Genomic DNA, 27,870 nt, shown 5'->3' on the forward strand with positions numbered 1-27,870 from the left:
ACGACTTACACCCCACTCCACATATTGACATCTGTTTGTTACTTCCCCTTGTTCCTGATACAGGGCACTCCATTTATAAGAATCAACCTGATACGGTGATCAAAACCACTGGGACAACATCACTCCTAGTTCCCTGCTTGTAAGAATCAACTGCTTTTAAGAATCAAATCATGCGGGACAGATGTGATTCTTATGCAAGGCGTGCACTGTATCCCTAATCGTTATTTCATCACGCCGTCTTAGCTTGTAGGAGATTGGGGTGTATCTGTTCGAGCCTGGAAATATATTTATGTAAATGGCTAATACATAAAACACTAACAGCAACTCTACCAAATTCCTATACTAAATAATAAATTTATAAGCCTCTACTTTAAATACATGATTCAGGCCTTAGATATGGCACCAGGCCCAGTGCTCCAGGATCTCTCTCTCTCTCTCCACTACAGCCCCTAGGAACCCAAGAGGGCTGCTGGGCACCATGCCAGGCTCAGAGAGACCTTGTCCCGGGCACGTGATGGGAGAAGAGTATTTTGGACGGAGACCCAGCTGGGCCTGTTTATCCTGCTGGCCTCTGCCTCATTGGCCACGCTGGGTCAGATGAGCCCTGGGGATGGGGGGCAGGGGCGGGAGAGCTTTGGGAAGCCCCGGACCAGCCAGCAGAGGAGAGCAGAAGGAGAAGGGAAGGAGGTCACTGCTGAGTGTTTGTTTTAGACTTTGCTGGCTGGTTTTCCCTCCCCTGCTTCCTCCGAACATGAGCCTGTGGCAGAGATTGACCCCGCTGGTGGCCAAGGGGCGAAGTTTAGCCACGGCGTCGGCCAGCGCCAGGGGCCACCACGGGGACGGGACAGGAGGTGAGAGAGGAGTGAGGGTGGAGTGGGATATGGGGCCTTTCCTTCCTCGGTGCTCATTCTGATCCAGCCCCAGGGGACTGGCTGGGGACGGGGGGATGAGACATGGAGCCTTTCCCTAACAGGAGGTGCTGGCTCTGATCCTGTCCAACCTCTTGAGTCCACCTGACACTCGTTCAGTGGCCTTGTGAAATGAGTTTGTCGGGTCTCAGCCCCAGCGCCCACATTGCAGCCCCCCCACTACCACTAACGAGCCGCCTGGCCGGCAGTCACAACGGAGAGGCCGAGGGCTGGATAGTCCAGGGCAGCAGCGCTCCCTTCTCCCTGGGAATGGGGTGGTGTGTGGAAAGGGGCTGTGTCTGTGTCAGGGTATGCAAGCGGGGGGAACCTCGCCCCAGGGCTGCCCTGCTCTGGGAGTGGGAGATCATTATCCCCCCCAATTGATGCTGATCTGGTCTCAGAAACAGCCAGGGCAAAGGGTTTAGTGGCGTCAAGCAGCAGAGGGCAGCTGCCAAGTACTCCATAGGAGTATAACTGCAAGCCAGCCTCCCTCTAGCTTTACCCCCCCCCCACACACACACACACACACACACTCCCATGTAATCCCTGTGCAGCCAAATCCAGCAGGGGCCCCACAACCCAGCCAGCTTCAGGGCAATGTGGGCCAGGCGGGAATGTCCCACAGGGGAATGTCTCCCCATGGTCAAGCGTTGGGTGCCTTAGCAGCGGGCTCCAAACCCCGTCTCTCAGCACCAGCAGGCCACCCTGACTCACCGAGAGGAAACGAGCCCCCACTTCCTACGGCTGGGAGGCAGCCGAGCAGCGTTATTTATTCCCCTGACAGGGGGGCGGGCGCTGCCGTTGGACTGGGCCCTGGAGCAATGCCAGAGCGACAGGCCTGGGCTATATTTACCCACCAGGAGGAAGGGGAGGCTGCCACCGGAGTGTGACTTTGAAATTGACCTCCGCTGCTTCCCTTTGGGAACGGCCAGGAGGCCACAGGGGAGCATGGCAGGGTCTCAGCAGGGGGCGCTCTCCCCTCTGTCCATGCCGGCCCCAATGCAGCGCGAGGGGGGTGCTGTGCTATGGGGGGAAATGGGGGGGCTCAGTAGGGGGCGCTCTCCCCTCTGTCCACGCCAGCCCCAATGCAGCGTGCGGGGAGTGCTGTGCTATGGGGGGAGATGGGGGGCTCAGTAGGGGGCGCTCTCCCCTCTGTCCATGCCGGCCCCAATGCAGCACGAGGGGGGTGCTGTGCTATGGGGGGAGATGGGGGGGCTCAGTAGGGGGCGCTCTCCCCTCTGTCAGTGGTGGCCCCAGTGCAGCACGAGGGGGTGCTGTGCTATGGGGGGGGGGAATGGGGGGGACTCTCCCCTCTGCCAGTGCTGGCCCCAGTGCAGCACCAGGGGGCACTGTGCTGCAAGGAGCAGGACAGGGGGCTCAATAGGGGACACGCTCCCCTCTGTCAGTGATGTCCCCAACGCAGCACTAGGGGGCGCTGTGCTATGGGGGGAGGCTCATTAGGGGGCATTCTCCCCTCGGTCAGTGCTGACCCCAATTTAGCATTAGGGGGCGCTGTGCTGCAGGGAGTGGGATGGGGGCTCAGTCGGGGACTCTCTCCCCAGGGCAGTGTAGGGGTCATGCACTGTGCAGTGACTGTCTCTGCAGCCAGGACATGGAAGATCCTGTCATTTACGGTGGCGCTGCCCGGCGTGGCTATCTGCATGCTGAACGCCTGGCTGCAGATGGAGAATCACCCCCACGAGCCTGAAGAGTTCGTTGCCTACCATCACCTGCGTATTCGCACCAAGGTACGAGGAACTGGGTTACACGGGCCCATGGGCCGGATCCGGGGCAGGACACAGGGGGGCAGGATACCGGGCTAGATGGGCCCATGAAGCTGATCTGGGCTGTCAGGGACGGGGCAGGATACCGGGCTAGATGGGCCTGTGAGGCTGATTTGGGCTGTCAGGGAGGGGGTAGGATACTGGGCTAGATGGGCCTGTGAGGCTGATCTGGGCTGTCAGGGAGGGGGCGGGATACAGGGCTAGATGGGCCCATGATGCTGATCTGGGCTGTCAGGGAGGGGGCGGGATACAGGGCTAGATGGGCCTGTGGGTCTGAGCTGGGCTGTCAGGGTTGCCAACCCTCCCGGTTTGGCTGGGAGTCTCCCGGAATCCGGCTGTATCTCCTGGAGGCTACTCAATCCAAACCGGGAGATTTTAGGCTGCTAAAAGTCTGGCGGCGCAGTGGGGCTGAGGCAGGCTCCCTGCCTGCCATGGCCCTGTGCCGCTCCTGGAAGCGGCTGGCATGTCCCTGCGTCTGCGGCAGGGGGGAGCAGGGGGTCTTCGTGCACTGTCGCTGCCTCGAGCACCAACTCCCCAGCTCCCATTGGTGGGGGTGCAGGCTCTGGGAGGGGGCGGGGGGGTGGCACTTATCTGGGGCTCCTAGGCAGGGCGGGCCAGGGGGCCTCTGCGCACTGCTGACCCCAGGCACTGCCCCCCACAGCTTCCTATTGGCTCCAGGGACGCTTGGGGCAGGAGCAGCGTGCGTAGACACAGACCCCCCCCCCCGCCCGCCCCGGGGCCGCAGGGAAGGGCCGGCAGCAGCATGGAGCGAGCAGGCAGGAAGCCGCTCAGCTGCACCGCGCTGCCGGTGGTGGGTGGGGGCCCCGGGCCCTTTTAAATCGCCCGGGGGCAGAAGACGGGGCCGAGGGAGAGACCCGGCCTCAAACATTGCAGGAGCCGGGCCCCTCCCAGGAATATTCCTGGTGCCCAGGTACCGTGGGCCCATAGAACTCGCCGCCCATGGCTAGGGGGGCTGCCGGTCCACCAGGTCGCTCCAGCGGGCTGCTCTTCCTGCAAGCCGTGGACAAAGCAGGCGGCTGCCAAACGACGTTATAAGGGAGCATTGTGCAACTTTAAACGAGCATGTTTCCTAATTGGTCAGCAACGTAACAACGAAACAAAGTTAACTGGGACGCCGTTAAGTGAGGAGTTACTGTATATACAGATCTATAACTTATAGTACAAAGGTGATACAAACATATCAACAAGATGATCATCTATGGCAAATTATCACGTTTTTGCAGTTATCTTACATGGCTGTGACCAGCGTCCCAGTGCGGGATAGCTATGGTCACTCAGTTAGGGGGAATTGCAAAGAATGGGGCAGACAATCCCCATAAAGCTGGTGGATATTCTGATACTTATAAGGTCACATACAAAAATGATACATGAATACTGATAGCATAATCATAACCAGCAAAACGTAACCTTTTCATAGATGCCTCACTCGACAACCTTTGTCCGAGGTTTGCTGCAAATATATAACAGTGGTTGCAACAATGCTCTACATGGTCATATTGTGATCAGATAATGTCACAGAGCTTGCGCCCCGCCCCCCTCTCCTGCCCGCCAACCCCCTGCCCCAGGCTCAGCCCGGAGCCCCCTCCCACATTGCGAATTCCTCGGCCCCAACCCAAACCCGCACCCCCTCCCGCACCCTAACCCCCTGCCCCAGCCTGGTGAAAGTGAGTGTGAGGGGGGAGAGCGAGCGATGGAGGGAGGGGGGATGGAGTGAACGGGGCGGGACCTCAGAGAAGGGACGGGCCAGGGGCCAGGGCAAGGGTGTTTGGGTTTGTGTGATTAGACAGTTGGCAATCCTAGCTGTCAGGGAGGGGGCCGGATACCAGGCTAGCTGGGCCTGTGGGTTTGAGCCACAGCAATGAAAGGATCCCTAGCTCAGAGGTGCAGTGAGTTTTCTGGCCTCAGGGCAGCCAGCCCTGAGAAAGCCAAGGGGCAAAGAGACACCCCCTCTCCTGTCCCCCTCTTTTTCTTTGCAGGCGTTCCCCTGGGCTGACGGGAACCACAGCCTCTTCCACAACCCCCACACCAATCCCCTGCCCACAGGCTACGAAGAAGTAAGGGGTCATCACTGAGCCACCCACCCTCCCCGCCCAAGAGGTCCCGGGCCTAGCGACAATAAACCTGAGTGGATCTGTCTCCCAGTGGATTTATTTACAATCTGGCCCATTCAACAGCTTGGAAAGGGACACGGAGCGGGAATCCCTGGATCCGGGATCCCCTCTGTGCCCCCAGGGCTGGGACATGCGTGAGACTGTACTTTGCCACCCTGATTGCTACCCCTGAGATGGGGGCACCAGGGGCAGAGGCTGGGTGAGCGCAGAGTGCTGGGAGGGAAAACAGGTTTATCCTCCAGGGGGTGACCCTGATCCCCCCAGCTGGGCACTAGGGAGTCCCCATGGCGAGCGGGCTCCGGGCGCCCGCTATGAACCAAGAGCCTGAGGTGGGACCGGCCAGCAGCCTGGGAACCTGTCTGGCTGCTGTGGGCTTAGGAGGGGATGGATGGCCAAATCCCAGCTCCAGCAATCCCATTCTGTCTCCTGAAATCCCCCACTACGGTTTCAATTGCATGCAGAGCTCCTCTTCACTTGCTGTCCTCAACTCTTTTGCAGTGTTGCTGTTAGACACCAGTTTGCCCTACCCCAGAGACGGCTGCATCTCTGTGCCAGGCAAGGAATCCCTGCATAAAGACTCCCCCTGCCCCACCCCAGGGGTGGCTGTATCTAAGTGCCCTTGGAAGTATCCCTGTGTAAACAGCCGGTAGCTCAAATTAATTCCCTCAACCAGCTCATGGCCACATCAGGTGGAAAGTGGGGGAGGTTCCGGGTGAGTTAGGGGTACCCTGCTGAGCTCAGCTGCAGAGATCCTCCCTCCTATGCTACCCTAAAGCTGGTTAGGAGGTGGGCGGGGGGATCCCAGGTGTGGTTCTGGGTCTGATCCCGGAAAGGGGCCGAGGCGAGGGGTGGGAACAGGAAACTCCTTTTGCTGTTACAGCTTCTGCTCCCAGCACAGAAGAGCGGGGTGGGGGGATTTAATCCTTCATTCCCCTACTAGGAGGAATTATCACCCTGCCGGACTTTCAGATTCACCGCACAGCTCTGAGCACAAAGATCGAATATCCGATAGAAAGGGTTAACCCCCCATTTCTGATCCCCGCGCCGGCGTTCCGGTGATTCTTTTTTTTTTAAAAAAAAATACCCATTTTAATAAGACTAAAATGAGGGTGAAGACGCCATGTACAAACGGAACAGGGCTCAGATCACTTTACAGCAGCGACTGAAAAAAACAATGTCCAAAGTGGAGCTGTCAGCACAAGGCAAGGGGCAGTTAAGATTTGGGGTCTGTGCTGTGTCCCCAGTTAGCTAAGAGAGGTGTCTTGCAGCGAGGGAGGGCTTGTTACTCCACAGACAGAAATGGAGGCACAGAGACTGGAAAAGAGAATGTGGACAAGGTCACGTGACAAGATAATGTCAGGGCTGGGCATGGAACCCAGGAGTCCTGACGCCCAGCCCTATCCACCCCCCTGCTCTAACCCACTAGACCCCATTCCCTTCCCAGAGCTGGGCATGGAACCCAGGAGTCCTGACGCCCAGCCCTATCCACCCCCCTGCTCTAACCCACTAGACCCCATTCCCCTCCCAGAGCTGGGCATGGAACCCAGGAGTCCTGACGCCCAGCCCTATCCACCCCTCTGCTCTAACCACTAGACCCCATTCCCCTCCCAGAGCTGGGCATGGAACCCAGGAGTCCTGACGCCCAGCCCTATCCACCCCCCTGCTCTAACCCACTAGACCCCATTCCCCTCCCAGAGTTGGGCATCCTGATTTTGGATCCCGCTGCAGGAGCAATTAATTCTGGCCCCAGCCCCCCATAACTTCTGTTTCCTCAGCCCCCCACAGGGCTCAGCTGCACAGACACACAGCCCCCATTGTCGCCTCAGCGCTGGCTTGGGGGCGGGGGGGGGGGTTTCTCCTATCCCAGATGTGGGTCAGCTCCGATCCCCTCATCGTCTTCTTCTGCAGCGTGGGGCACGGGGCACTTGCAGGTTTAAACTAGTGCAAAAGGGGGATTCTCTGTCACTTGACGATTTGAAGGCTTCGGTGGCTCAGCCGGAGGTTCTGGGTCTATTGCAGGAGCTAGCGAGGTCCTGTGGCCTGCGATGTGCAGGAGGCCAGACTAGATGATCATGATGGTCCCTTCTGGCCTCCAAGCCTAAGGGTTACGAGTCCCTGCGGCCGCTTCCTCTTGGCACCGATTTCCTGCCTCGGCTGCTGTTTCTCTCCCTCCCGGGGGCCGCCTCTGGCTGCTTCTCCCCTGTGCCCGGCACCCTGCTCACGGCCGGCCAGTGATCCCCGGGGCTCACACACATGGGGCCGGGGGACCCAGGTGTGCAGGCCGCTGGGACAGGAAGGCCCCTGTGCTGTGACAGCCCCCTTACCAAACCGCTCTGGGAAATAGCCAGGCTCAGAGCTCATTGGTTTTAACCCTCTAATTCTCCAGCGCGTAGGGAAGTTCCAAACAGGGAAAGAACCACAGAAATCCATAGCCTCCTCCCTCTGCTCTCAGACCCCTGGTCCCTGCCCCATCAAGCCGAAACTCCCTGTCTCGCTGGATCAGACCTAGCGGCCCACCCTGCCTCTGACACTGCCCGCCCTCAGGAAGGCGCGAGAACCCTGCGATGGACACTTTGGGGATCAGCCACCCACGGGGGAAATTTCTGCAGAGAATTGTTTTCATCGCTTCGTAGCTGTTCCGGCTGGACAACGGGCTCTAGTCTGACCTGCTGTAGAGAACAGGCTGGAGCATTTCACCCGGCCCCCCTGTATGGACCAAAGCGTTTGGCTAAAGCACCCTCCAGTCTGGATTTGAAACCAGCGGGAGACGGAGAATCCTTCACTTCTTTTGGGAATTTATCCGAAGGGTTAATCACCCTCACTGTGAAAAAGGGGGGCCTTATTTCTGGTAGGTGCTTGCCAGGCTTCAGCTTCCAGCCGTCCGTTCTTGTTCTGCTTTTCTCTGCGAGAGTAAAGAGCCCTGCGGTACCTGAACCTGTCTCCCTGGGGAGAGAATAAGTGTCACAGACCCACATGGCTCGGTGCTCTCACACGGCTCTGGAACAATCCCTGGGAGGAGCCCTTCAGTGCGTCAGCCCCCTTCGGGTCACGCTTTCTCACTGGGGTGAGCCCGTTGGCTTCCCCACCTCCGGGGACCAAACTTTGGAGCCTGCAGCAGCCCTGCTTCAAACCGTGAGCTCCCTGGAGCGAGCTGGCCTGAGCTGGACACCGGAGGGAGACTTGTACCCCCAAAGGGAGCAAGGCCCCCCCCACCTTCAGCATCCGCAGTGACTTTCAGCCAGCACTGTAAAAGCAGGCGGGTTCTTAGATGTCTGGAAAACAGCATAGAAACCCCGTGGTTAGCACAGAGAGCAGAAAGTTACAGCACGGTCCATCTGGGTCAGTCCAGACTCGCCCTCTGAACCTCTTTTGTCCCAGGCCAGAAGCGTCTCCTCCTGCCTCCAGCAGCCCACACTTAACAACCTCACCTGGCCCCTCCCTAGCTCTTTGTCCTCCAGCTGGTCACACCCGGCTGGCTTCCTGCGGAGGGTTTGGCCATCCCTGGTCGTTAGTTGCTAGGTATGAAATGTTCGGGCAATTGGAGTGACCATTGCCTTCCCAGGCTCCACATGGGCAAGGGGGCCAGGCCAGGTATCAGTCACACCTGCAAAGAGTCTCTGCAAAGAGTAAACACCGTTCCCCCCCACACCTAGTTAACCATGCGCCACATAGGTGAAACTGAGGCACACACAATAGTCATCCAAAATATTATGAAAAATTCCCGCTTGGTCACAATAATACACGGCAATCACACCTCAATCTTCGTTTAATAAACTGAACACACTGAGCTCCTTAGCATCCATCGCTTTGCGAGAGGGTTCACGTCCCCTATTATTCTGATCTCGCATACCACAGACCTCTCATCCGTTAGGGATAGAACCTAGGAGTCCTGTCTCCCAGCTTCCCCCGCCCGTTCTCACCACTAGACCCCAGTTCCTTACTGGAGCCAGAGATAGAACCGGCTCTAACCTTCTAGGCCCCACTCCCCTTCCAGAGCTGGGGATAGAACCCTGGAGTCCTGTCTCCCAGCTTCCCCCGTCCTCTCTAACCACTAGACCCCACTCCCCTCCCAGAGCTGGGGAGAGAATTCATGAGTCCAGACTCCCAGCCCCACATGGTTGTTATAGGGCTATGTTCTGAGTGCAAGTAGGTCATCAGAATGCAGATCCAGAGCAGTCCATGGGGGGCGGATGTGCGGGAAGGCAGAAGCAGAGCATTCTGGGGCGGGGCAGGGCAGGGGGGGCTATTATTTGGGGAGGTTGGGGCTGAGGCAGACATTGGCAGAGTTGCTCTGGTCCAGCCTGGCCCCAGCACCATCCCTCGCGTCCTCCATCATCTTCTTGTACTGGCGCTTGAAGAAGTTGAGCTGGTAGGAGACAGAGGGGAGAGATGGTGAGAAGCAGACGGACAGACTCACGTTGTGGGTCAGGGGGATGGGGTGTGGGACCCTCTCCCTGCCCCCACCCAGCTGGGAGAGCCACAGGCCCCGACCCCAGGGTGGTGGGGGAGGGGTCCAAGCCCTGCCCCACTCACCTTGTAGAGGGCTGCGGTGATGAGAGCCAGCAGGACCAGGCCCCCCAAGCTGCTGCCCATGATGATGGGCAGGTAGTTATAGGCCTCGGAGCGCTCCACCACCGTCTGCACCTGGGGGAGAGGAGCTGTGAGATGGGGACCCAGGAGTTGGGGCACCATCACCAGCCCCTGCTCTAAATCCCCAGACCCCACTTCCTCCCAGAGCAGGGACAGGACCCAGGAGTCCTGGCTCCCAGCTCTAACCACTACCCGATGCTCTCTCTATCCCGGGCGCAGTCACTCTGGTACCTGGCGCTGGACGAATCCCTCCTTCTGGGTGTATTTCTTCTCCTCGTATTCAATCCGGGCCTCGCTCACCAGACTCACTTTCTGTTGCTGAGTCTGGAACAGAGAAATTCACTGTCCCTGATTGGAAATGGCACAAACCAGCCCGGAGCATCATCCCAGGGGGACCCAGAGCAATTTACAGGCTGTTCACATAGGAGCAATCCTTTGCCCAGCACTGAGATGCAGCCACCTCTGGGGAGGGGCTCAGGGGCTGTTCACACAGGGGGATCTCTTGCCTGGGGCCAGGAGGCAGTGGCAGCTCTAGTACCTGGGAGACCCACTGGAAGCTGACGTTCCCTTTGATCATGAACTCCAGCGGCTGCTGCAATTCCAGGGAGGTGATTCTGCACCGGATCTTCTTACAGGTGGCCACAGAGCAGTCCTGGGGGCGGAAGGATATCGCCGGGTGAGGCAGGAGGCGTGCAGGGGCTCAGCATGGCCATGAGGGTCTGGGTCTGTTTATAGCAGGGGTCCCTCCCCCAGCTCAGCCCCCCACTCGCTGTCTGTGTTAGTGCGGAGGGGAAGGGGCTGCTGGGACCCGCACCCGCCTGTACTCACCAGCAGGGGGCGCTCGCTCATCTGCTTCACAAGGTCCTTCGAACCGGGCATTTCAGCCTCACTAGTGCACTGAGCCAGCTGGGGCTGGGCCGGGAGAGAGACACGGAGGGGCAGGAAGGGGACCAGGGGCCTTTCCCCTCTATGGGGCACTGGCTCTAATCCGGCCCTAGAACAGGGGACTGGCTGGTTTAGGGGGTGGGGACAGGGTGTGTTTCCCCCGTAAGCAGCCTGTCCCAGCAGGGGGCGCTGTAGGGCAGAGCCGGCGTCACTGGGCCCATCTCACACACACAAGGGCAGGGAGAGGCAGGTACCTTGGAGGGGACGACCTCAGAGGCGTCCCACACCCCGGCCCCGCTCAGCTCCACGGGGAACTGGAACGTGACCGAGATGGGGACGCTTCGCTGCCGCAGGTTCTTGACCTGAAAGAAACAGACTCGCTACAGGGTGCTGCAGGAAGAGAACCCAGGAGATCTGATCCCCAGCCCCCGCTCTGACCCTCAGACCCCACTCCCCGGCCAGAGCTGGGGATAGAACCCAGGAGTCCTGGCTCCCTGCTCACCCCCACCCCTCTGTGCTCTAACCCTCAGACCCCACTCAGGCAATTCTATTCTATCCCCCTCCTCTGAGCCCTCCCCCCCTTTCCCCTTCTCCCCCCTCACACTCTGTGCCGCCGGCCTCACCTCATACCCATGTGTCACTGGCACACTTGTCCCTGCCTCCTCGGCGGAGAAGTTGACGTACTTGGTGGACTCCTCGAGGCTGGGGGAGGAAAAGGACGGAAGGGACGAGGGATAGGAGTGGGTGAGAGTAATGAAGAGTGACAGTGGGGTGTCATGTCCAGAAGGGGGCACTGTGCTGCAGGGAGCAGGGGGCTCAGTAGGGGGTGCTCTCCAACCTGTCCCCTCTGTCTCCGCACGGACCTACCTGGTGAGGATGAGGAAGATGCCGTACTTGACTGGCAGCTCCGCCCGGTGAATCATGCGCTCGGTGATGGGGCCGCAATTGTCACTGGAGGGAGGGGAGGGCAAAGGAGAGAGATGTGAAGAGAAACAGCCAAGTAACTTTGCAGGGAGAATGCACCAGAGTCCACTGCCCTGCACAACACTGCCCTGCACCCTAAGTCAGTGTATTGCACCATACATCACAACTCTGGGTTACACACCACTGTCCTGCACTGCAATATATGTCACTGCAGAACGCCATATTCCATTGCACTGCACCAGACACCAGTGGTTCTCAACTAGGGCCGCCGCTTGTCCAGGGAAAGCCCCTGGCGGGCCGGGCCGGTTTGTTTACCTGCCACGTCCGCAGGTTCGGCCGATCGCGGCCCCCACTGGCAGGGCCGCCCAGAGGATTCAGGGGGCCTGGGGTCTTCGGCGGCGGGGGCCCTTCTGCTCCGGGTCTTCTGGGCACTTCGCCGAAGACATGGAGCAGAAGGATCCCTCGCCGCCGAATTGCCACCGAAGACCCGGAGCGGAAGAAGCGCAGGCGGGTCCTTCACTCCGGGCGTGTTCGGCGGCACCAAAGGACCCGCCGAATTGCCCCACTTGCCCCTCCCTCTGGGCGGCCCTGCCCACTGGCCGCGGTCCACCGCTCCAGGCCAATGGGGGCTGCAGAAAGGGCGCCCAGCACATCTCTCAGCCCGCGCCGCTTCCCGCAGCCCCCATTGGCCTGGAGCGGCGAACCGCGGCCACTGGGAGCCGTGATCGGCTGAACCTGCAGACGCGGCAAGTAAACAAACCGGCCCGGCCCACCGGGGCTTTCCCTGAACAAGCGGCGGCCCTAGTTTGAGAACCACTGCCATACACCATTGCCCTGTCCTCCCGCATACATCACTGCACTGCACCATACTCCATTGGTCTGGGTTATGCATCACTGCGCCACAGTGCAGCCTAGGTTGCAGCACTGCGCCATATGTCGCTGCCCTGCACCATACTCTGCTGCAGTGCACCAAATGCCACTGCTCTGGTTTATACCCCACTTCACCACCTTGCAGTCTACGTCAGTGAGCTGCACCATAATCCACTGCGCTGCAGTGCACCATATGCCAGTGCTGTGGATTATACAGCACTGCATCACCCTGCAGTTTCCCTCACTGTACTGCAACATACTCCACTGCTTTGAGTATAGATTGCTGCACCACCCTGAAGTACAGATAACTGTACTGTGCCACCCAGCCTTTCCCTGAGCGTACAGCATTGCACAATGCCTCTCAGCGTGCGTCACTGCCCTGCACCACTGCACCGTGGCTGTCTGCCGTGGGGCAGTGTACTAGCCGGCATCATCAGCCCGCACGGTGCCTCATGCATTGGGCTGCATCACACGGCTCTGCCTGGCTTTATGGCATCTGCCACTCAGCAGTGCCACACATCACCATGCTGCACTGCCTCCTAGGCCACTGAGCGGCTGTGCCATCCATTCAATGGCACTGCGACTGGCATCACTGCCCTGCGCGGCACTGCCCCCCACACCATTGCATTTCACTGCACAGGCATTGTGGAACTGCCATCGCACCATCCATCACTGCAATGCGCATGTCTCACTGTATTGCACTGCAGCACAGAGCACTGCACTACACCTGACGGCATTTCACTGGACCATGCATCACTGCACTAACCTGCAGTCTGCACCAGGCGCCACCTACCATTGCCCTCCCCTACACATCAATGGACTGAACCATGCACCACACCCCACTGCACTGCCCTACACACCTAGCCCTCTGCACTGCCTCCCACACTGCCCTCTGTGGCCTGCATGCCCCCCTCACCTGCTGGTTTTGGCTGTGATCTGCAGACTGTCCCCCAGATCGGCTTTGGGGGAGACGTCAAAGGTGGCGATGAAAATGGCCTGGAAAACACATGTGGGGTGAGAGGGAGCCAGGCTCAGGGCCTGGCGAACTGGCAGAGAAAGCAGGGGATGGGCAGTGACAGGCTACTGGGCTGCGGGGGGACAATCCTACCTTGGCCCCACTCCAGAAGATGGGGTGGTTGATGTGGCAGGTGCTGTTCCTCTGAGTCTGCTCCTCGGAGCCCACGGCCGAGCTGCACTTAATGACCATGGCCCTCCTGTTAGACTGAGCACAGGAAACCAGCCAGTGAAAGACAGGGCCCACAGCACCCCCTGCTGAGCCCCCGCCCCCTGCAGCACAGCGCCCCCTGCTGAGCCCCTGCCCGCCCCCTGCACCATCCCGTGTCCTGCCCTCCTTGTCGGCAGTGCTTGGGGGGTTTGGGTGGTACCTGGAGCAGCAGGACCCGGCGGTAGGACAGCACGGCCGGCTAGAAGAACCGCACCGTGGTGCTGTAGGAATTCTCCCCGCGGTTCTGGATGGAGACGGTGGTGTTGAGTTCGGGGATGACCCCCACCACCAGGGTGCTCAAGCTAAGGGGGAGAGAAAGGGGTGAGCTTCCTCAGGGAGGACAGTGCCCCAGCATCACTGCAAGCTTCCTCAAGACAGTGCCCAGCAGGGGAAACCAGTGCTGTGAGCGCCCTATAACAGTGCCCAGATGGGAACCCCACGCAGCCCCTAATGCCGCGCTGGGGCAGTGGTGCGAGCTTCTTATAAAAGGGCTGCCAGCTTCCTATATCGGTGCCCAGTGAGATGCCACGAGGCAATATGGGGAGATCTCCCGCTGGGTGTTGCAGATCTGAGGCCTGATAGAGCCGGATGGGTCCCACTGTGGAAGTTATCTGGGGGGGAGGAGGGGGAGGCAGGGGGAGGGACTTACCCGGAGAAACTGAAGGAAATTGGTAGTTCATCAGTGCAGACACTGTCACTGCTGCAGTTCTTCTCAAACAGGAGTGAGGGCGAGATCCCAGGGGAGGTGGGGAAAGGAGCAGGGGTCAGGGTGGTTAGGAGGGGACTGGAGCAAAACTCAGCCAGCGTCGTCACCCATCAGATAATCTCAGTCGTCACCACCGCCCGCAATCCAGTCTGAAACAGCCTCAGCAAGAACGCAACGGCTGCATTTGCCCCCCTGCACTGTTCCCTGCACCTTCGCATTCCCAACCCGCCCCCAGCACCCGGACAGTCGGAACGGACGCCGCCCACCAGCACCGTCACCAAGTGCCCCACAGTCTCAACCGCAACCGGCATCAACGTCATCACAGTCTGAACTAACGCCACCCCCAGCGTTATAACAACCTCTGCCAGCGTACCCCCCCGCTACAGCCTCCACCATCACTTCCACCACCGCCGCCTGTGATAAAGGAAAGGGGGGACGGTGGGGGGCAGCTCCCTTTTATGGACACCCGGCCAGCCAGTGGCGATAAAATCCCTCTTCGCAGCTGTTCTCTAATTGCTCTGCCTGTAAAGGGTTAGAAAATCTCACTGTAATGCACAGGGAAAAGGAAGTGAGTGGGCACCTGGCCAAAAGAGCCAGCGGGAAGGCTCGAACTTTTTAAAATGGAAACGACTCCCCTTTGGTCTGTCTGTTGTTGTTCTCCCAGGGAGAGGCGGACCGGGCAGCAGTTAAGCTGTGAATAGCTTAGGCCAGGTATTAAAAACCATCAGTATCATACCTAGAAACTACTCATTTAAAACCCCAGATATGTAAGTGGATCAGGGAATGTCTAGGAAGACGCGATCAGGTTGATCCCTTTTATTTCTTTATGGCTTGTGGATTCCTCTGTGCTAACCCCAGGTGCTTTTGTTTTGCTGGTAACTTTTAAGCTGAATTTCAAGGAAGCGATTCTTGATGCTTAATTCTTGTAATTGCTCTTGTAAAAACTAGCAATCGCCTGAGTTCCCAGATGTGTTTTCTTTCTTTTTTTTATTAATAAAATTTAGCTTTTTAAGAGCAGAATTGGAATTTTGTGTCTTAAGAGGTTTGTGCAGATGTTTAATTAGCCAGTGGCAACAGCTGATTTCCTTTTTTTCTTTCTCACGCTTCTCCGGAGACGGGGTGAAAGGGCTTGAGGGTACCCCACAAGGAGGAATTTCCCAAGTGCACCTTCCTGGGCTCTCAAAGGGGTTCTGCACTTGGGTGGGGGCAGCCTCTACCCAGCCAAGGTCAGAGAGAAGCTGTAACCTTGGAGTTTAATACCAGCCTGGAGTGGCCAGTATCCATTTTTAGAATCCTTGCGGGCCCCCACCTTCTGCACTCGAAGTGCCAGAGTGGGGAATCAGCCTTGACACCTCCCACACAGTGTCAACCAACACTGTCACGATGACATAACCACCACAACCTCAGCCAACAGTGTAACCAACACCATTACAATCTCACCAACCACCGCTACCAACAGAAACAACAGTTACCAGCACAGCCACTGCAACTACAACTAACCCGGTAACTAATACAATTACAATCTCTACCATAATAGAGTGTCAATAGAGTCTGAAACAACAGTCACCAACCACTCACCCACAACAACCACCAACTACACTGTCACCAACACCACTATAACCACCGCCACCCATCAGTATCTTCTGTACCAACACAGTAACCAACAACACAACCATTACGACCTCAGCCAACACTGTCACCAGTACAATCTTAACACAACCACCACCACACATACAATCTGCACCCCTACAAGCAACACAGCCACAACAACCTGAACCAATACTGCCACCGAGACCATTACAGTCTGAGCCAACATCACCCATACCGTAATGACTACAACCTCCAACCATACTGTCACCAAGTTTGCTACAATCTGAACCAACCCCTCCCAAACACAGCTACTTCAACCTCAGCGAACACCGTCACCAAAACCACTGCAGTCCTAACCAACAACATCACCAATAACACAACCAATGCAACCTCACCCAACGCTGTCACCCACATTACAATTTTACCCATCACCACAGAACATCCATTCAGGCTACTCCAGCACTGCAACCACACCCACATCCACTACAACCAACGTGGACACTGTCACAAACACCATTGCCTGGCTCTGGCAGCCTTACCAAGCCTGAAGTCATCACGGTGGAGTCCTCGCTTAGGATGGGTCTGAGGCGATGGACAACGGCAATGGGCTCCCCTGTCACGGTGTAGTTGAGACGCAGGGTGATGGGGGTCAGGGTGTCCTCTGAGCAGAGCTGGGGAGACAGAGAGACATGTCGGGCCCCTGAAGGGAAAGGGGGGCTGGGGGCTGGGTGGGACCAGGAGAGAGGTTTGTTCTCTGTGTGATTTGGGAGCAAGGGGCAGAGTGGGAGAGGCAGACACAGTAGGAGGGGAAGGGGTTAGGACCCCCCACACTCACAGGTAATGTTATCTGGTATGTCTCACATCTCGTCTCGGTGCTGAGCTGCAGCTCCCCGCTCAGGACGGGGCCATTGGAGACGAAGGCGGCTCGGATCTTCGTCCGCCCGGGGTCCAGGGCCAGGCTGTACTGGATGGTGCTGGAGATCCTGTCACCTACGGGGAAGGGGAAACGAGGGACAGAGAGAGACTGAGAGTGGGACCACCAAGGGGAAATGGGACATGGGGGCCTTTCCCCCCTAGGGGGTGCTGGCTCCGATCCAGCCCCAGGAAACTGGCTGTCTTAGGGGGGAGGGGAGCGGGGGGTGGGTTTGGTCTGACCTAGGCTGTCCATAGTGCCCTTAGTGACGGTGAAGCAGATATTTGCCCTGCTGGCCTCCGTGTCGAGCTGCTCCTGCCCCTGGCAGTCGAAGGCCGAGGTTGGGATCCTGGGGGGCTGGAAACTGATGGAGACCCCGACTCTGAGCACCGGCCGAGACCTGCTATGGGAGGAACAGAACCGTCACCCAGTTGCTCCCTGCAATGGGGCCAGGCCCCCTCCCTCCCCTGAGCCTCCCACCCAGCCTGGATGTGCTCACAGCACCCCAGGGAGATGGGTTATGGACATGGAGCTCTGCTAGAGGAGATGCTGGGGGGCAGAGAAGGGAGCAGCAGAGCTGTCATTGTGCCATTCTCCAGCAGGGGGCAGCAGTCACACAAACACACACACACACGCACTGGTGCTGTCTGTGACTGCCATGTGGAGCAGTGCGACAACACTGATTAACTCACCTCAGCAGCAGGACCTGCCCTTGTGCCCCCACCGCGATGTCTGGCAGTCCGTCCCCCGTCAGGTCTGTCCCGCCACTGACGGCCTGGCCACAGTAGTGCAGCCTGCTGGGAAACTGTGACCCCTCGATGCGCTGTGGGGCAGAGAGAGCAGTAAGGGGTGGGAAAGGGGCGGCTGTTCTGTACAATGGGCACTAGGGGGCAGCGGAGGGTGAGGGGTGGGGAAGGGGCGGCTGTACTGTATTATGGGCACTAGGGGGCAGCGGAGGGTGAGGGGTGGGGAAGGGGCGGCTGTACTGTACAATGGGCACTGGGGGGCAGCGGGGGGTGAGGGGTGGGAAAGGGGAGGCTGTACTGTACAATGAGCACTAGGGGGCAGCGGGGGGTGAGGGGTGGGAAAGGGGCGGCTGTACTGTACAATGGGCACTAGGGGGCAGAGGAGGGTGAGGGGTGGGGAAGGGGCGGCTGTTCTGTACAATGGGCACTAGGGGGCAGCGGAGGGTGAGAGGTGGGGAAGGGGCGGCTGTACTGTACTATGGGCACTAGGGGGCAGCGGAGGGTGAGATGTGGGAAAGGGGCGGCTGTTCTGTACAATGGGCACTGGGGGCAGTGGAGGGTGAGAGGTGGGAAAGGGGCAGCTGTTCTGTACAATGGGCACTAGGGGGCAGCGGAGGGTGAGAGGTGGGAAAGGGGCGGCTGTACTGTACAATGAGCACTAGGGGGCAGTGGAGGGTGAGGGGTGGGGAAGGGGCGGCTGTACTGTACAATGAGCACTAGGGGGCAGTGGAGGGTGAGGGGTGGGGAAGGGGCGGCTGTACTGTACAATGAGCACTAGGGGGCAGTGGAGGGTGAGGGGTGGGGAAGGGGCGGCTGTACTGTACAATGAGCACTAGGGGGCAGTGGAGGGTGAGGGGTGGGGAAGGGGCGGCTGTTCTGTACAATGGGCACTAGGGGGCAGTGGAGGGTGAGCGATGGGGAAGGGGCGGCTGTACTGTACAATGGGCACTAGGGGGCAGAGGAGGGTGAGGGGAGGGGAAGGGGCGGCTGTTCTGTACAATGAGCACTAGGGGGCAGTGGAGGGTGAGGGGTGGGAAAGGGGCGGCTGTTCTGTACAATGAGCACTAGGGGGCAGCGGAGGGTGAGAGGTGGGAAAGGGGCGGCTGTACTGTACAATGGGCACTAGGGGGCAGTGGAGGGTGAGGGGTGGGGAAGGGGCGGCTGTTCTGTATAATGGGAACTAGGGGGCAGCGGAGGGTGAGATGTGGGAAAGGTGCGGCTGTACTGTACAATGGGCACTAGGGGGCAGCGGAGGGTGAGGGGTGGGGAAGGGGCGGCTGTACTGTACAACGGGCACTAGGGGGCAGCGGAGGGTGAGAGGTGGGAAAGGTGCGGCTGTACTGTACAATGGGCACTAGGGGGCAGTGGAGGGTGAGGGGTGGGGAAGGGGCGGCTGTTCTGTACAATGGGCACTAGGGGGCAGCAGAGGGTGAGAGGTGGGGAAGGGGCGGCTGTACTGTACAATGGGCACTAGGGGGCAGTGGAGGGTGAGGGGTGGGGAAGGGGCGGCTGTACTGTACAATGGGCACTAGGGGGCAGCGGAGGGTGGGGGTGGGAAAGGGGCGGCTGTACTGTACAATGGGCACTAGGGGGCAGCGGAGGGTGAGGGGTGGGAAAGGGGCGGCTGTACTGTACAATGGGCACTGGGGGGCAGCGGAGGGTGAGGGGTGGGGAAGGGGCGGCTGTACTGTACAATGGGCACTGGGGGGCAGCGGAGGGTGAGGGGTGGGGAAGGGGCGGCTGTTCTGTACAATGGGCACTGGGGGGCAGCGGAGGGTGAGGGGTGGGGAAGGGGCGGCTGTACTGTATTATGGGCACTGGGGGCAGCGGAGGGTGAGGGGTGGGGAAGGGGCGGCTGTTCTGTACAATGGGCACTGGGGGGCAGCGGAGGGTGAGGGGTGGGGAAGGGGCGGCTGTACTGTATTATGGGCACTGGGGGGCAGCGGAGGGTGAGGGGTGGGAAAGGGGCGGCTGTACTGTACAATGGGCACTGGGGGGCAGCGGAGGGTGAGGGGAGGGGAAGGGGCGGCTGTACTGTACAATGGGCACTGGGGGGCAGCGGAGGGTGAGGGGTGGGGAAGGGGCGGCTGTTCTGTACAATGAGCACTAGGGGGCAGCAGAGGATGAGGGATGGGAAAGGGGCAGCTGTACTGTATAATGGGCACTAGGGGGCAGCGGAGGGTGAGAGATGGGGAAGGGGCGGCTGTTCTGTATTTTTTCTATTAATTTTGTATTGATTTTTTAAATATATATATAGAAATACTAACCGAAATATACACAAATTATTCATAATACATAAATGTCTCAATATATTAACCATTTGACGTCTATCCTCAGCTATACTTTTAACATATAACTATATAGTTTATTACTGGTTAAACTATTAATCAATTTCTTGCAATACATAATTTAGAAACAAACAAATTTGGCTTATAAAATGCAGCTGGTTAAAGAAAAAATGTTAATATAAGATTAAAGAATAGAAGCAAAATTCAGAGGAGGGAGCATAGACATGGAAAGAGACGGAACTGGGCAGGAAGGGGCGGGGGAAGAATGGTTTTAATAGGATCATTCAGATACCTATAGGAAAGCATCCCATATCTCGGAGAAGTTTTCTTGGATATTGCTATTACATAGATAATTCTTTCCAGGGTGGCCAAGCTTACAAGATCTATGATCCAACTTTTAATGGTTGGTCGCTTTTCAGTATGCCATTTGTGTACGACTAGTCTTTTAGCCACTGTTACTGCTCTGCTCAGACAAAGCAGATTGAGGGACGTGATTGCCAGCAGATCGAGGGACATGATCGTTCCCCTCTATTCGACATTGGTGAGGCCTCATCTGGAGTACTGTGTCCAATTTTGGACCCCACACTACAAGAAGGATGTGGAAAAATTGGAGAGAGTCCAGCGAAGGGCAACAAAAACGATTGGGGACTGGAACACACGACTTACGAGGAGAGGCTGAGGGAACTGGGATTGTTTAGTCTGCAGAAGAGAAGAATGAAGGGGGATTTGATAGCTGCTTTCAACTACCAGAAAGGTGGATCCAAGGAGGATGGATCTAGACTATTCTCAGTGATAGCAGATGACAGGACAAGGAGTAATGGTCTCAAGTTGCAGTGGGGAAGATTTAGGTTGGATATTAGGGAAAACGTTTTCACTAGGAGGGTGGTGAAGCACTGGAATGTGTTACCTAGGGAGGTGGTGGAATCTCCTTCCTTAGAAGTTTTTAAGGTCAGGTTTGACAAAGCCCTGGCTGGGATGATTTAGTTGGGGATTGGTCCTGCTTTGAGCGGGGGGTGGACTTGATGACCTCCTGAGGTCCCTTCCAACTCTGATATTCTATGATTCTATGAAAGTTTTTTCAGATTTATTCAACACAACTGGTAATACAATTTAATTTTTTTAGGAAAAATTAACTCTGCAATTCAGTTCTGCCCTAAACTTATGAGAATAGGAACATTCCCACAGCAGGGGCGGCTGGACTGTATAATGGGCGCTAGGGGGCAGCGGAGGGTGAGAGGTGGGAAAGGGGCTAATGGCCACAAGGGGCCCCTGGGGCCCCTTTAACAACCCTTCAGGACTGTGTGTTGACCCCACCTCCCAGGGGCTGGGCTCACCTGTCTGTACTGGGGTCTGAGGCCTCTCTTTTCCCCATGGAAAATGTAAAAGGCCCCGTTATTGTCATTCTCCGTGGGAGCCCCAATGGCCACATCTCTCCATCCGTCCCCGCTGATGTCCCCGATTTCCGACATGCTGGCCCCGAAGCGCCCGAACGTCTGCCCCGTCTGCCCCTGCGGTGTTCTCCTACACCTCAGCGTCACCCCCTGCAGGCCAGATTCAAAGAAGCACATGGAAAATGGATCAGCATCGACTGTGAGGGTCGGTGCCCCCTACTGAGCCTCCCCATGCCTCTCCCAGCAACAGAGCACCCTCTAGTGCTGAACTGGGGACAGCATGCACTGCTAGGTGAGCGCACCCTCTACTGAGCCCCCCACCCTGCTCCCTGGAGCACAGTGCTCAGGTATCACGGTGTTTATTTTCAAAATATCCCAGCCCCACAGCAGCCCAGGTAAAACGTGACTCCCAGGCCATCCATCTTTCCCGTGGCCCCGCTTGTCTCTCCTACCTGCCGGCTAAACGAGCAGATATAGACGCGCCCTCCATTCAGAGGCGTATAGTACGTGGGGGCTCCGATCAGAACCAGGTCCGTGTTCCCATCTCTGTCAAGGTCCACAGCGCACAGCGTACCCCCGAAATATGAGCCGACCTGGAGGGACAGAGAAGTCACTCCTCTATTTTAGTCACTTCCTCCTTCTTCTCCCACTGGGTCCCTCACTCCCTACCCTGCCGGGAGCAGGATTCAATCCCCATGTTCCTTCCATCCTCACCCTCACCCACCCTTTACACCCAGCTCCTGCCGTCAGTTTTCTTTCTAACTGAACGCACAGGCCGAGGCCGGCAGCCTCTTTCAAAGCTGCTGAATGCTCACTGTGATGCATTTCGCTTTCGAGGCCGTGCTTGCAAAAGTAGCCTTGATTCACTGAGCCACTCTGACTAAGTCACTGTTATCAATTCTGTTCAGCTGGAAGGTACCGGCAGTTAGACCTTCGAGAAACATGTAGCGTTAGTTGAGGGGCAAACAATCCTTTTCAGACACCGTGCATGTGATCAGCCATGTTTTAACCCTGTCTGAGTCTCTTCATAATAGTCTTATGAGTTCTGTCTAAGGCCTGGTCTACACTAAACGTTATAGCTACGTTTCTCGGGGGTGTGAAAATCCACCCCCCTGAACAACGTAATTAAAACTACCTAACCCCCAGTGTAGTCAGTGCTAGACAGAGGTGGGTTACCTATGCCAATGGGAGAAGCACTCCTGTTGGCGTAGGTAGCATCCTCACGGCTGCAGCGTTTTCAGTGTAGACAAGCCGTAACTGAATGTAAGAGCAGTGGGATACTGGAGAGATGCTGACCGTCAGCTGCGGTGCAGTTCTCTAAACCAGTCAAATTTATCCCCTGCCTGAGTCTTTCTGATTGAATCGTTCCTGAGGGTGAAGCCAAACACATGGTGTCAAAACCTTACAGGCTTCCTCCAGTCCCACACGAGTCCCCCACAACCACACCCACACATGCTCCACATTGTCTGTAATGCTCCCCACACCTGCTCCCCCTGCAGCTCCCATCTGGGTGTCCATTCCCCGCCATTGGTATCCCGGCTGAACAGGACGACTTTGCCGGCGTGTTGATAGCGAGGGGCCCCGACCATGTAGCTGCTCTGCCCATTGGCTGTGATGATCTGAGACGAATAACCTCAAAGGAAGAGCGGGACGTGGGGAGGTGAGATGGGAAACAGCCCTACAACAGTGCTGCACAGGGATCCCTTGCCCCGAACTGAGATGCAGCCACCTCTGGGGTGGGGCGCGGGGGCTGTTTAAATAGGTAAGGGAAGCTCGGTGGGTTTGTTCTTACCGAGGTAAGCATCATTCATGTCAGTGGAGGTTCTGGATACGTTGATGAAGCTCGGCTGCCCACCGCTCCCATACAGGTATATCCCGCCGGACCAGTCATAGGCTCCCACCGCTCCCAGCACAGGCCCGTCCTAAACCGACAGGGACGGCAAAGGGGACTGATTACAGGGAACAGACAGGACAGGGAATATTTACGAGACCTCCCCACCATCTGCAGCACAGTGTGGCTTAGCATGGCACTGGGGACTGCCAGGGGAGACAGCGCCCCCGACTGAGGCCCCGGCTGGCAGGACAGCGCCACTCTCAGGCACCGTGGGAAAAGCACCGCCCACGCTGCTCCTCCAGCTCTCTGGGCTAATAAAGGGCCATCTGCCTTTCAGGGACTAACCCAGCCTGATGCTACTTAGGCTGAAAGATCCATCAGGACCCCAGTGCACGTCAGCGTGGGACACACCCTGGGGCCAGGCGTCACTCACAGGGGACAGCAGGGAGCTGAATCCTTCCTGGGACATCTCCAGCTGGAAGGAGCTGCCGCTCTGGGACTGGGTGCCTGGGGGGAGAGACAGACAGACAGATACGGGAAAGACCATCATAGATGATAAAGGCCCGATGTCCCATTTCCTGAGCCAGCCCTTCTCCCCACCTCGAGGCTGGATTGGACCCAGCACCCCCTTGAGAAAAGGACCCATGTCCCATTCCTCAACCCCTTGCGCCAGCCAGTCTCCTGTCTGGGGGCCCCCGGATGAGAAAGGCATCAGGGGCATTTCTGGAGATAGATCAGTAGATATATGTTGGATGGGGAAAGAGAGAATATTTGGGGCCTATTTGAGCTCTGGATTCCCAGCAGCTCCCCGTCCCATCTCAGCCTTGAAAACCCACTTCTAGTGCCCCAGACCAGTGCGGCCCCTCCCCCAGCTCTGGTACCTTCGATGGCAAAGATCTTCGCCTGCAGCTGGTTCTGGATGCCCTGGAGGGCGTCGAAATTGTCCACCCGGAAGACGTGATCGTCAGTGGGCTCAGAGGCGATCTCCTGGACCTCCCATTGGGCAGCCGCCCTGGAGAAGGCCTCGCCGACCTTCAAGGGATGGAGCAGAGTGCAGGGGAGACCAGGGCATCGGCATCAGTCACAGGCCAAGAGCCTGGGCGAATACCCTCCTGCCCCAAGCCCTGCTGGGGCCTCGAGAGACACGGTCAGCCAGCACCATGTGCCGCTCCGGGGTGTGGGCATGGGGTGCACTGGAGCTGTGCTGTGACAATCCACACTCTAAGGCCAATCATTGGTCCAATACTTCTTCCCCAATGGGATAGTAGATGCCGTGCACTAGCTGACATAAGGGTTGAGTGACAGGTCAGCTTGGGGAGGACCAGTGCCATTGTTTGAGCCCCAAGTGTGTGCAGAAAATGAAATAACAGTATTGAGAACAGGGTGATTTTGTCAAATCCTGGGTCTGTTGGAGAATGTGTCCCAGCAACCCCTGGGTCAAGTCACCCCATGTGTGGATCACTAACCCTACCCTGCATCCCCTGGAAGCACACGAAGTTCAAGGCCATCGGAGTGGGCATGTGGATTGGAGGGCAGTGAGAATACCCTACCTTTGACTAGACAACGCTTCGCAACCTGACCAATAGTGGACACAGGGAACAGCCTTTAACGAGATACAATCTGCCGCTCAGTCTGCCAAGTGAAACTCCAGCTCTGCTATAGCGCCATACCCTGGCTCAGTTACAACCTGGCTTCCGTTTGTCTCCCCGGCCTCTGTGCCGGTGCCCTCCCATGCTTGATTGTACTGCCCACTGCCCCCGCCTCCCACACCACCACCATGTCCCTGGACAGGGCTCAGATCCCTACTAGTTCTCCACACAGCCACGGCTCACCCCGATGGCGTAGCGGACGATCCCAGCTCTCTCAGCCTCGGGGATGGCGTCTGAATGAGAAAGCGGGTCTTTGTATTTCTGCCCATCTGTGATCACAATGAGAATCTTGGTGGCCTTATCCCAAGCGCCTCTCCCAGAGGTGAACAGCTCCCGCCTGGAAAAGGGGGGGTGGGGAACGCCTGGGAGGGTTATTGATATGTAATAACAGGTAGCGCTTGTCCACTGCTTTGGCATTGCAGATCTCAAAGTCCTTTACAAAGGAGGTTCGTGTCATGCCCCCATTTTACTGATGGGGAAACTGAGGCACAGGGCGGGGATGTGACATGCTTAAAGTCACAACACAACAGAGGCTCAGAGCTGGCACTAGAACCCCAAAGTCCTGGCTCCCAGCACCCCCACCCCACTCTAACCTACTAGTGCCCAGTCCCCTCCCACAGCTGGGGTAGAACCCAGGAGTCCTGAGTCCCTATCCCTTAGCTTGCACGTCCTTGCTGCCCATTCCCTGTGGAGTCAGCACGGGGAGCAGGGCAATACCTACACCACTTTCCGGAGGGCGGTGGCTGTGTACGTCGCTCCCGTGAGCTGCGTGACCGACCTGAGGAGGCGATCGGGGTCGCGACGCTTCCTGTACTGGAAGCAGTCGAAGTGCTCTCTAAATCTGTGCGAGTACTGCATGAGGGCGAACTGCGGGAGGAGGCAGGGGAGAAGAGAGAAAAACAACCCCGGGGTGGAGGGTCAGAAAAGCAGGAATCGGACTCAGTTAACGGCTGGGGCAGGCAGTCGGGATGTTGCTGGTTCTGCGGGAATTTTTTCCTGGTTTTGGATGCAAAATCCATCGCTGCTCCCTGCAGCACAGCGCCCCCTAGCGCCGCACTGGGGCACTGGGGTCAGCCGTGACTGGGAGTTCGCCCTCAGGCAGTACTCAGGGTAAGTACGGTTCAGCTTCTGCCCGTTGCCTGGGTATCGGTGCCGCGGAAACGCTTCATGATCTCAGCGATGAACGTCTGCATCTTTCTGAAGTTTTCTGGTTTGATGCTGCCCGAGCCGTCGACGAGGAGCGCTATGTCTGTGGCACGCCTGGGGCACTCTGAGAGGGACGGGAAAGAAATACGTCCTGACTCAACTCCACCAACATGGAGAAAACTCAGTGGAAAGAGCTAGACCAGATCAAAGGGCCCATTTTGCCCGGTCCCCACCCTCAATCGGTGGCCCCAGGGGCAGCCCCATACCTGCCAGAGTGTCCGGGATGCACTGGAGCTGCCGGAAGCTCTGGTCCAGGAGGAAGCAGTAGCCGTTGACGTACATGTTCTCCCCACAGGCCCGGTGCATCATGGGGCCGCACACCTGGGGCACGAGAGAGGGATGGGGGCACTGGGCACTCCCTGAGGAAAGCACTGGGGGTGAGGGGAGTCTGCTTCCTCCATGGATATGCAGGGAAAGTCCCCACCAGGGGAAGGATCCCCATGGGGCAAACAGGACTCCAGGACCCAGCACCTACCTCCCAGAGCGGGGACGGGGGGACATCACCTAGTTACCACGCTCCCTGCTACGGCCGTGCCCAGTCACTGTCCCCAGAGTGACATCACCCAGTTACCCCCATCCTTCACAATGTCATCGCACAGTCACTGTCCCCATGGCGATGTCACCCGGTCACCCCCCTCCCTCACAACAGGACATCTCAGTCACTATCTTCATGGCGATGGTCTCCTCCTCCCTGCTGTTCCAGTGCACCGTTTCTGGGTCCCACCATCCCCCAGACAAACATCACACCCTCGCTGTATTCACCCCATTGTTATCTTGTTACCATCTTCTGCACAAGGCCATGGCCCACCCATGCTAGTGGTTAGCACCCGCCTACACACGCACTGTCATTCATCCCTCACATGGTAACAATGCCATGTTCCGGTGACGGTGACATCATCCGGTGACCACTCTCTATTTGCGCACATCAGCTCTTGTTGTGGTAAGATCACCCGCTCCTGTGATATCAGCCCATCCCCTCCTGGTGACAGCAGCACACAGGCCCTCAAGTCCTGTGGTAACATGACCCATCTGGCGTGTGGTGGGTGCGCAGCCATCCCGCTCCCATTGCTGGGGGGAGGAGAATCCCATGGAATTCTGGGGGACAGGGGCAGAGACTGACCCAGCCCCTGGGTACAACCCACAGACCGAGCCGCTTCCCCACCCCAAGGGGCGGTACCCACCAGAAGATTGGAGCCCCGGGCAGCCAGAGACAATCCGAGGGACATGTTCACGGCATCGGGGGGCCCTGAGAGGAGAAACGCGCCAACACCAGGCGTGAGAAACGTTGTCATTGGATATGTTTAGTCCTGCATATCTCTGAGTCATTTCGTACCCCCTCTCCTTTGTGCATCGCCCCCCCCACACACTGGGGGGAAGTGATGGCAAATTGTTGCATGGAAATTAGAACCCAGGAGTCCTGATTCCCAGCCTCCCCTGCTCTAACCCACTAGACCCTACTCCCCTCCCTGACCTGGGGATGGAACCCAGGTGTCCTAGCTCCCAGATCCCCTGTGCTAGCCCCCTGGACCCCACAGCACAGGGTGCCCCTGATCTGGATGGGGATCTCCTGGCAGCGTCTGGAGCCCGGGTCGCACTTGTAGACTTTGCCGATTTCATTCACGTCTCCCATCTGCAGCGGGGCCCCGACAAGCAGGCTGTGGCGGAGAGAGCAGAGGGAGGCTCAGGGGATGCCCCGTCACCCCTGGATGGTGAGGCCCAGGCAGGGCAGCCCAGCCAGATGGACCTCTCGTGGGTGTATATGAGGCATGTTCCTGGAGGGCTCTGAGCCTGTGTTCAGCCCTTACCCCCCAGCTCCGGCACTCCCGAACTGCACCACGCTCTGCCCGAATCCCCTGGCTGCTTCCTGGAAAGTGATGGGTCCCGCCACATCCACGCTGAATCCACAGCTCGGTGCCAGCACGGCAGGGGTTAAACAGCCACATATTAGCTTTCCCCATTGAGAAGGGGCCACTGGTGGGGGCTGAGGGGCCAGCCCCTCCTGGCTGTGGGACTGATTCCGAGCCCCCCGCTGTAACTCCACTCCCCTCCCAGAGCTGGGGACAGAACCCAGGAGTCCTGAGAGCCCAGGTGCTCCCATGCCCCTTCCCGAAGTTTAGGCAATGAGCTGGTGCACGCAGGGCCCCAGCTTTTCCCCACCTCACCGGCTGGCAACTCACCTGTGCCCAGGTAAATGAGCAGCCGCAAGGGGTGCATCCTGGGAAGCTGGAG

General features: G+C 58.0%; 1 protein-coding gene and 1 pseudogene across 1 annotated transcript; one reads left to right on the forward strand and one right to left on the reverse strand.

Annotated features, from left to right (window-relative positions):
* Nucleotides 1-621: 621 nt before the first annotated feature.
* LOC102941848 (cytochrome c oxidase subunit 6A2, mitochondrial) lies at nucleotides 622-5,893 on the forward strand. Its single transcript, XM_027817761.3, has 3 exons — nucleotides 622-851; nucleotides 2,514-2,656; nucleotides 4,690-5,893. Exons 1-3 carry the CDS (start codon nucleotides 752-754, stop codon nucleotides 4,783-4,785), a joined length of 339 nt encoding a protein of 112 aa, XP_027673562.1. The 5' UTR covers nucleotides 622-751; the 3' UTR covers nucleotides 4,786-5,893.
* On the reverse strand, nucleotides 3,831-27,870 carry LOC102939828 (annotated as a pseudogene).

Source organism: Chelonia mydas, unplaced genomic scaffold (genome assembly GCF_015237465.2).
Source record: "Chelonia mydas isolate rCheMyd1 unplaced genomic scaffold, rCheMyd1.pri.v2 scaffold_70_arrow_ctg1, whole genome shotgun sequence".
NCBI classification, from domain to species: Eukaryota; Metazoa; Chordata; order Testudines; family Cheloniidae; genus Chelonia; species Chelonia mydas.